The following is a 10,855-nucleotide window of genomic DNA, read 5'->3' on the forward strand; positions in this document are numbered from 1 at the left end:
TATCTAGTCGGGAGTGGTGCTGACTGAAAACAGATGATTTGGAGCGATTCGCGCGCCATCTGTTGGTCATTCTAAGGACTTATTGAACTACCCTCGTATGTGGCGTTCAAAATTGTGGTGAAAAATGGATTAAGTGCTTTTGGAATTGGATATCATAATTTCCTGAAGAAAATGAAAACTTTTCGCAACGGGCATCAATATATTTCAACGTTGAGCAGCATTGAGCAAGGCTACATAGAAATTAAATATTTGATTTACAGGTAATTCTTGCATAATTAACAAATATTTCTGAATATCTGAGACTCTACCCTTTGATATCTTGGATATTGGCAGGTGAAATCTGCCTTTTGGTATCAATGGATGCTCCACTTAAGTGGGGTGGCCGGGGGGTATTGTCGACGCCCTTTTGATGAACGACGCTGTGGAATGAGAATGCTTTTATTAAAATTTCGGAGATATAAAATAGATACTTGTAAATAAATAAATATTCTCTTAAACATGTAAATTGTATTTCAATATTTATCTTATGCAGAATTTCTGTATTTATGTTAATTAAATAACAATTTTGCTACCACCTAGAGAAAGACATGTTAGCACTATAATAATTAGTCATCTTAATTTGAAAGTCTTCTGAAAGTGAGAAGAAAAGGTATTTCTTATTTTATGGTACTTTCAGGGGTTTGATGATTGAATTTTCGTATGTAATTAAGTAAATATTAGTCTTAAATTTGAGTGGATGCACACGCATATCTCCGTGACCGACACAAAACAGAGGCAGGTTCTTGGGGAATTATACGCAGTTTCTATTGACTTCCATGTTGCTATGATTAATATTTGCTTTCCTTATTCTTAGAACATTGCATTCTGAGAGTCCTTAATGTTCAATATCTTTTTCATTGATTTCGGATTTCCAAACCTCAAAAATCAATCACCGACACCCCAGAATGAATGTGGCAAATTCGTGAACTGGTGAAATGAACAGAACCACACAATATCGAAGATATTTCTTTTCGCAAAAAAACTTCGTCTTTTCTTTTAAAAGCACCCCAATTATACAAAATGAAGTTCCTCATTATCTAAAGCAACTAAATTGCATAATATTTCTTACAAATAACTTTTTTATTTTTTTAAATTCAAAAACAATACCGTTGTCGTTCACTGAATATAGGGTGTCGTTCGCTGGGAATATGGTGCCTTTTAGTGAATTTGTAACAAATTAATTTAGAACAAATATGACAATATTTTGACAAAGAACAATTGTATTACTCGGTACTGTCTGAAAATGTAAAAAATCTGCCCGATCAGATGGATTCATCTTCGTTGCCAGACAGAAGGCATTTAAATTAATATTCTATATTTTCTGAGAGCTTTTTCTTAAGGTTTCGGTGGTGCCACTGTTTACCCTATCCGGACATCCGGCCCATAGGTAAATCGCTAGGATGTTGACAGGTAATATCTAGATAATCTTATTTATTATCTGTTTTTCTCGGTGCGGGCTTCCTCCTTGCATGGAAGCCTTCTCATTTTCTGTTGTTCGATGTTCCGAAGAGGAGACCCCTTGCTGGGTATCTAGTTTGTCAATAAGATTGGTTGCAGGTCTGCAAACATTACAAAGTTTATGAAGATTCATGGGCACATCTCATTTTGAAAGTCATAGACTTTTTGAAGAGCAAATTGTCCTTGGTAACTTCAATCATACATATAAAGATCCATTTTCTCACATTGCTGAAATTCCAGTGTTCCTGTTACAGTTAATGCCAGCATTGCAGACTACAAAACGTTCTATCCGACAAGGAGTGAATCCTGGGGCAGGTGCTTCGCCTCAAGGTAGAATGCCTAGACGGGCTCGAAAGTTACTTCTCGGTTCCTAATTACATATGTCAATCCATCTTGTGCAATTTATAATCCAAAACCACAACATCGGTCATTTCTAAGAGGATTCGTTGTCATCTATGTTCTATACAGCATCATGGCATATTTCATGATAACGTTACTTGTAAAAGGCCTTCGACTGAGTGCTCGGACCCTTCAAACATTGAGAAAGTTTGTTTAGCTTTGGATTCGGAATCTGACTGTTCGGTTTTTTTTTTGCTTTCTGACGAAGCACTTTATAAACCACAGTAATTCGGCGATGTAATGGGTAGTTTTACTACACTATAAAAAAACTGTGCTACTTAGAATGGTGAAACTACCAACAAAAAATTAGTGCAATTTTACTACTCTGATTATAGGGCGAATACCACTTCCAGACTGGAAGTTGCAACCAATCTTGTAACTTTACTACTTTCAGAATAACAGTATAGCAAGGCGCTATAGAATTACGTTTTCTGCTTATGAATCTGTGACTTTCAGAGTAGGTAATAAATGGACCTATACTTTCAGACTGTTGAATTTGTTGACGCTGGTAAAAGTACAGAAACTGTTAAAAATTCTTTTTTTAACGCAATCTCACGGCTTTAAATTTGATACCTAATAACGCGGTGGACTTACACAGTTCTGAACGTAGTATAAGTACAAATAAAAAATATTAAACAAGAATTTTTTTACTTAAAAAACTGCTTTCTGCTGCATTCCTTATTTAAACGGAAAATTTACCATTTCTAGTCAAATTACCATTATCCTCATTTCTCATGTAGATGTTAAAGTTACCATGTTGAATAAAAACACGAATATTTTTGGTTAGAATACCATCACCTAACATTCATAATGCATTTGTAATTTTACAGAATATGTCCGGAAACTCACACAACCGTTTTACAACACCACCTGTGAAGCGAATCTTGATTACATTCCATTGATTTTGTTCTTTAAGGAGGCCATGAATATCAGGGAAGAACCTATGGAGAAATTAAAAACGCAAGGCAAACAAAAAGCCATCCACGGCGAACATCCTAAAACGTTGGACCAACATGAAATGGATTGTGAGCTATCCAATATTTGTCTGATAAGAGGTGTGTTGTTTCTAGAAACATAAGGATTCGTCATTTTGATTCAGGACTTGATTGTTAGCACCAAATGATCGTAAACACGTGTCACGTCAAGATACGGTTGAGAGGAGTCGATTGTATGGTGATGCCAACGAATCCATCGAGCACATCATTGATGGTTGTCGCATAATTGCCCACAGAGAATATACGCATAGGTGTGGCGGAAATTATATACATTAATATTCTTAAGAACATGCAATTGTTAGAGAAAATTAGTCTGCAACGAAAATTAAATTCTTAGGTTTGGCAATAACTGACACCAGATCGTCATCTACGGGAACTTTTCAAAACGTAAATTGTGCAACTGCGTTTTCGACTCAACATTTGGGGTTGTTTTAGCTATTGGCACATTTAAAAAAAGTTTACGTCGAATACGTGCTAAACTACCTGGAGCACGCTCCAGTGCACCTGCTTCGCCGATTGACCATTTGGAGTTGTTTGGGCTATAAGTAAAATTTGAATGTCAAAAAAGTACTAGCAGATGATGTCTTGAACTACCTAAAAAACGATCCGGTGCACACGGATCTTCGGCTCACAATTTGGAGTTGATGAGGCTGTTGGCAAAATGTAAATTTGAAAAAGCTTCTCGTAGAATTCGTTATGAAGTACCTATAGTTCTTTCAAACGTTTCCCATAGAATAGTACTAAACTACTTGGTGCGCAATCATGTGCACCTAGATCGGTGACTGGCCATTGATACTTATTTTGGCCGTTAGCACAATTTAAGTTTTAAAGAAGTTCCCGTAGAATACGTGATAAACTACTTGGTGTGAGATCCTGTGCACTCGGATCGTCGACTCACAACTGTTCGTTATTTTGTCTATTGGTACAAACTAAACTTTTAAAAAATTCTTGCAGAATTTGTGCTGAAGTACCTAGTGAGCGATCCGGTGAACCTGGTTCGTCGGCTCACCATTGATAGTATTTCGCCTGTTGACACAATTTAAGTTTTAAAAATAACGTTCCCGTAGAATACGTGCTAAACTACTTGGTCTGCGATCCAGTGCACCCGGATCGTTGACTCATCACTGTTGTTATTTTGGGTATTGGTACAATATACATTTTTTAAAATTTTTTGCAGATTACGTGCTAATGTACCTTGTGAGCGATCTGGTGAACCTGGATCACTGGCTCTCCATTGGTAATTGTTTTGGCTGTTTACACAATTTAAGTTTTTAAAAAAGTTCCCGTAGAATATGTGCTAAACTACTTGGTGCGCGATCCGGTGCAGTCAGATTATCGACTCACCAGTTACAGTTAATTAGGGTTTGGCACAGTTTAAATTTTTTTAAATTTCTCGTAGATGACATCCGAAATGACTTGGTGCGCGATTCGGTGCACCTGGATCGTCGACTCACCACTGTTAGTTATTTTCGCTATTGGAATAATATAAATTTCAAAAAATTGCTGGTAGAATATGCGCGAAATTACCTGATACGCGACTTGGTGAACCCGGATCGACGGCTCACCATTGGTACTTCTTTTGGCAGCTGGAGCAATTCAAATTTTTAAAAAAATTTTGTAGAATATGTGCTAAAGTACCTAGTGCGCGATCCGGTTACCCCAGATCGTCGGCTCTCCATTGGTAGTTATTTTGGCAGTTAGCACGATTTAAAAGCTAAAAAAGTTTTCGTAGCTGACGTCTTAAACGACATGGTGAACGATCTGGAGCAACCGGGTAGTGAACTTAACATTTAAACACGTGTCGGCCATTAGCAAATCTAAGATTTTAATTTTCAACGCAAGTTAATTTTCTCTATAAGGACCGATCCACAATGAGAGTCGTAAGCATCGACTTTCGAACGTATATGCGTATTTGACGTCATACGCACGTTGTTGCCAACTATCTAATTCCGTTTTCTCATTGCGAGCGTTGCTAACGACGTGGTTATGACGTCAAATACGCATATACGTCCGAACTTCGACGCTAACGACTCGCATTATGGACCGGCTCTCACATTTTTATGTTCTTAATATAGTTGTTGTGCCAAAAGTCAGATATCTGAAAAAATAGTTTTTCTATGATTTTAAGAATAAAAATATTTTAACCGATATCATTCCAAGTAAAAATCATTTTTTTTATGAATGATGTTAAAATTCACAACAATTAAAACATTAATTTTAATCATCTTTTTTGCAGTTAAATTTTTTCTGACTATCGCTTCTTACCAGTTTTTGAAAAATGGTTACATTTTAATAAATAACGGCTTATTTTTTTCTGGAAAACATTATCTACAACTCTACTGTTACTAACTTTGCAAATAAATGTTTCTGTGGCTTTTATGCCTTCTTCTACACGGAAAAATTTGTACTTGAGTGGCGGACATGAGAAAAATTCGGTGAATTAAGAATAACTATCCTGTAAATCATTTCAAACTGGTCTGTCATAATCACAGAACTGATAATAAGTATTAAAAGTCGGTGCCGTAGAAGTTTAAAATGTTTATTACAAACAAGTTGAAGAGAAATTACAGAACTCTACTGTGTTTTGAAATACACGGACGTGGCGGCGCGATACTCAGATGTGTGTCGCAAACCCAGATGCGTGCGTTAGTGTGTGTCACTGTTGTGCGTACCAACATCGCATCGGCGAGATTCAATAATGAATCACCAGTTAAAATTACAAAAACGAAAATTCAATTGAAACTAGATGTAAATAATGTTAATTTTAAGAAAAATTCCAATCTTTGATTGCAATTTCATCATTTTTGTTAAAAGTTGAACTATTTGGTTAAAAATGTATCTTTCTGCAGAAAAAAATGCATAATTTTCGTTCAAATTCATGGTTTTAGTTGATAAATCGTCTATTGGGTTACAAATGCTTCTTTATTCTTAAAGATGCATAATTTTAATAGAAATTAGACAAAGTCAAATAATTATTAATTTTTAAAAAAATCAAGTAAATTTAAGTTATATTTAGAAGTTTTCAAAAGATTTAACTATGCTTTAAAAGCAAATAACTTTTCAAAAAATCTAAAACAAAATGTAATTTTCTATTGTTTCAACATACATTTTTAATGCTATTCAAGAATTCTGAAAATAATTTTTTTATTTGTTTATTTTCTTAGCTAAGAGTTCATGTGTTTTGTTACAAAATCGTCTTTTTTGGTGAAAAAGAAATTCCATGAGTGCAGCTGACTAAAAAAGCAGTCGTAATAATTATTAAGATTGTAAATGGAATTCTGTGTTGGGTCACCTTTCCAACTAAGTGGAAAAGAGCTAAAACTGTACCAATTACTAAACAAGGAACATATTATTATCTTCTTAATAACACAGACAGACAAATTTTAAAGCCAGATACCTGATCTACGTCAAGTTTTCAAGATATCCTAACCTAAAAGTGCAAAAAACGCGTTTTTAGCTGTTTTTGAGGTTATGTAACCGAACAAGAAAAATGTCTACCACGAAGCTAATATGGAATCTAAAAGTAGTAATCTGCTTCTTTCAAACCTACTTGGATTTATTAGGATATCTTTATCTTTCACCAAAATATTGTGATTTGAAATTTTTTATTTTAGCGTTTTAACCCATTAACGTTGAGGTGTTGAGATTTATACAACGCATTTTCTATTGCTGACGGTACGATATTTTTTCTTCAAAATATTATCTCAGGGGTTTTCGAGGGTGCCCTTTCTATTGCCGATGTTAGCTTTATGTTATAACCCCTAGAAAATCCAATATGGCCGCCACAATTTTGGGCTTTAAAAAAGAACAAATGATCCCGCATGAAATACCAACAAAAAAGCGTGCAGTCGTTTGGAACCAAACTATGCACATTGATCAAACAAAAGATGACGGACTGCGCGGAATGCTACTGCGCACTCTGTGTGCAACAGAATATTTGAAAATATTTCAACATAAACACAGGTTTCGATAAATGAATAAAAATTGAACGATTATATATTTTTATTTAATTAAAAATTTTGCATCTAAAAAGATCAATTTATTTTATTTTAAGGGCATGTGATACTTAGAAAATTGTCGATTTTATCAGCTTTAGGTTCCCCTGACTTTTTTCTAGAATAATGAATATTTTGTCTTAAAAATTTGGGAAATGATAGCGAACATGCTAACGGACGTCCACACACACTTTTTTTGTGGGTTAATTCAAAAAAGTTTTCATTTATCAAAATGTGATTAATTTGTATAGCGCTTAGGAAATAGTATCGATTTTTTTCGTGCTAGATTCCCCAGGCATTTTTCCTAGGATAAGAAATATTTTGCCTTCAATATCTGGGAAATGATAGCGAATATGCTAGCGGACGTCCCCACACACTTCTTTTTGTGTTTTTTATCAAAAATTTTTTGATATTGCTAGCAACGTGCGTGTATATTTCGAGGTTATGTGTGTTACAATTTACCCGAGCATTACTTCCAAACTACACAATATTTTTGGCGAAAACTTTGGACTTACAAATAAACTTAGTAACTAATCTCCCGAAACTAACATTGTTTGCAGGCAATAAAAAAAGTTTATTTCATAAATAATTTCAAGATTATCGGAAAGGCAGAGATGAAAAACGACGTAACCTCAAAATAATGCATATGCATAAAATTTTTATTTAGCACAATAATTTTTTTGTTATTATCCCTCAAAAAAGAGTCCGGGGACGTCCGTTATGATATTTTATAGCATCTCCGAATTCAGTTTTTTAACATTTTCATTTTTGTTTTGAAATCTTTTTAAAAATATTGTTAAAACTGTTTTTTCTAAATAAAAAATTATTTTAAATTTTGTCAGGTATCTTAAGAAAATTGCTGTATCATCTTTAAACATTTCAAAACCCTTAAAATGCTTAAGAATTTTCAAAACCCTACAAATATTTAAGAAAATCATTTTAAATTCTTCTAAAATTATGTGAAATTCCTTCAATTAAAAAAATGGGAATATTCTCCTGAAATTAATTATTCAGAATGAAAAATTATTTTCAATTTAATTCTAAATCTTAATAATTTCTTTATACCATTTGAATCCTTTTAAAATGCTCAGAATGCTTGTAATTGTTTGAATTTTTTAAATCTTCAAAAATTTGCTTTTTGAAATCCTGTCAAGTCTTAAATTACTTTTTAATCTTTCGAATCATTTAAAAATCTCTAAAACTTACTCGATTTTTTATAAATTAATAATAATATCGCTTTTATTCACTTCTGAAATTTTTTGCTTTTTTCATCTTTCTAAATATTATCTTAAAATTAATTTTTTCAAAATAAAACATCATTTACAATTTTTCCATATTAAAACTTGAATTCTAAAAATTCTAAAATGGTCATTTTTAAATAATCTCCTTCAACATTCTTTCAAATCCGTTTGAATTTTCTAAAAATATTCTAAAGAGTTCAATTTTATAAAATGGTATACAAATGCTAAATACTAAAAATGATCAAATGGAAACTTTAAATAATCTCCTTTAAAATCCTTTCAAATCCGCTGAAACTTTCTGAAAAAAATTCTAAACATTTCAATTTTATAAAATTATAAAAAATTCTTTCGCATAATTTAAATAGATTAAAAATTAGTTCGAAATTATTATAATTAGCCTAAAATTTGAAAATAGTCCTTATTTTATATTCCAAATATTAAAAAATGTAAAGGTTGCTATTTTTTGTTTTCATTTTAATGATTTCTTGTTTGTAATTGATATTAAAAGTTTCATAAATCGTTCATTAATACGATAGTATTATTTTTTCTAAAAATGCCTTAGAGACTCTGTATATTTTAAAATAATTTTATCATTCTAAAAAATATAACATAATAGAAAATTTTAGAGATGATACGAATTTTCGAGAGGTACTAGAATCATGTAATTTTAAATGACATTTAAAGTGATTTAAGTAAATTTTGTTATTACAAAATTGAGATTTTTTTGTAAAAAAAAATTCGCTCTGATTTTTGGGAGTAAAAATTGAAGAATTCAATTCTAACAACTTACAACTGATATGATTTATAATTAAAAGCATAATAAATAACCACTTTAAGCCTAATTTATCCATTAAATTTTGAACAATTCCCAAGTTCCTTTAAAATTTAAATTAGAACCGTGAAAATAAATCGAAAAAAAATTAATCATTTTTAAATTATGCATAACGCTCTTAAAAATTCTTTTAAAAATCCTCGGCTGGAAATCCCAAATCTTATCATCCATCCAATACCATACATTAATTTCTTATGAAATGTTGTTGGAAAAAGTTGTCTAATCATTATTATTTAAAATCCTATCAATTATAATTAAAAATTTACATACTTTATCTGTAGTTTCAAAATTGGTCGGTTTTATTAAAATTTTCAAATATTTGGTTGAAAACTATTGTATTTCATTGTTTTTTATCTAAAATAATTTAAAATTATTAGTTTAAGGTTAAAAAAATTCAAAATGTAAAAATTCCGGGGATGTTGGGGTAAAAAAACAGGCTTTGACTGTTCTTATGAGATTACTTATTTACATTACAAAAATGTGTCCGTGACGGATGCTATATACGGGCAGAAGACTCATGTAGAATACTAATAATTCAATTCTAACAAAAATGAGCTTTCTAATTCTTATAATAATACCCCACCCCTCTCTGTTACGTATATTATTAAAGCTTCCATAGTTACACTGAGAGACCTTTAGTTAGAATAAATGAAAAAATGAATTAGAATTTAGTATATTATCGTTCCAAAATAGGGAAACCCAAGATTTTATTACATTTATTCGTAATACAGTACCGAAGTTTAATACTATCATACGACTATTTAAAATACGAAGACGACAAACTAGTATTCTAAATACAAAATATTATGAATCTCTATTTTAAGAATTAACACCATGAAAAAATGATATTCTTTTTGCTCGCTTGTCAACTTTGATATATGTTGTGAATTTCCAATTCTCGCAAGTTTTCCATTTGTTCAAACAAAAATATTAGTTTTGACGGCTGAAAACCGCTCTATTCATTTTTGATACGCAAACTCTGTTTTTCCTATTTTGAAATGATATTATACTAAATTCTCATTCATTTCAATCATTTATTCTAACAAAAAGTCTCTTAGTGTAGATAGATCGTGAAAATGTACAATATTCTAATTTTAAACGCTCTAAAGACGTACAAAATTCAAACTTGTAGATCAGTATTATTGCAGTAGGTTCGAAACTCATGATGATGCATTTCTTAAAAAAATGTCCTTTTCAAATCTACAAGAGCTTTCATGACTACTTATATGTTTTTTAAAAGATCATCAGAATTTGAAGAAAAACTTAATAACATGCTATATTAGATAACACGTTTCGTTATCGCATTGACACTGTGTTATCTTGATCAAAGTATTATTTGCTTAGCACGTATCGCCCTCTTGTGTGTTTTGTTTTTAACTAAGTAAATATCTTTTCTACAAAAACATAGTTATTTTGCTGGTAGATTAAATAAAGTTTGTCGCAAATATAAATTTTTAACAAAATAGTTGAATTTATAACCAAGTTGTTGAGTTTTTAATTAGCAAAGATGCTTATTAAATAAAATGATCCAAATTTTAAACAATAAGGATTAAAATTTAACCAAAAACAGTTGCATTTTTCACCAAATGGTTGAACTTGCAACTTTTAAAGGATTGTTTTTTCTTTTACAAAAAATGGAATAGTAAAATTATCAGATAAAAAGATTTATTTTCAACTAAAAATTAAGTGGATTTTCAACAAAATAGTTGAAGTTAGAAAAAAAGAATTTTCTACCAAATTCTTCAATTTTCAAATAAATTATTTAATTTTTAAGCAAATGCGATAATTGGGAGTGTACTTACGAGGGTGGATTGATAAGTTTCCGGCCTGACCAAGAAAAACAACGTTTTTAAGAATTTTTTTTTTTATTTCTCAACATAATCTCCTCCAAGGCTG

The 10,855-nt window shown here is 31.5% G+C and overlaps 1 protein-coding gene and 1 long non-coding RNA gene across 8 annotated transcripts in view; one reads left to right on the forward strand and one right to left on the reverse strand.

Moving 5' to 3' along the window:
* Positions 1–10,855, forward strand: part of LOC117173985 — a 76,452-nt gene that overhangs the window by 19,771 nt on the left and 45,826 nt on the right. For 2 of the 6 annotated variants that reach the window (XM_033362660.1, XM_033362661.1), the window contains exon 2: positions 2,727–2,951. In XM_033362660.1, the coding sequence (XP_033218551.1) occupies positions 2,819–2,951 (133 nt within the window). In that variant the 5' untranslated portion in view covers positions 2,727–2,818. Of the gene's footprint in view, positions 1–2,726; positions 4,129–10,855 lie in introns of all 6 variants that reach the window. The other 4 variants (XM_033362665.1, XM_033362666.1, XM_033362663.1 and 1 more) reach the window with 4 other exon arrangements.
* LOC117173986 overlaps positions 319–10,855 on the reverse strand; it is a 174,636-nt gene continuing 164,099 nt past the window's right edge. For both annotated transcript variants that reach the window (XR_004467221.1, XR_004467222.1), the window contains one exon: positions 319–419. This is a non-coding gene — a long non-coding RNA (uncharacterized LOC117173986). The remainder of the gene's footprint in view (positions 420–10,855) is intronic.

Source organism: Belonocnema kinseyi, chromosome 5 (assembly GCF_010883055.1).
Source record: "Belonocnema kinseyi isolate 2016_QV_RU_SX_M_011 chromosome 5, B_treatae_v1, whole genome shotgun sequence".
Lineage (NCBI taxonomy): Eukaryota > Metazoa > Arthropoda > Insecta > Hymenoptera > Cynipidae > Belonocnema > Belonocnema kinseyi.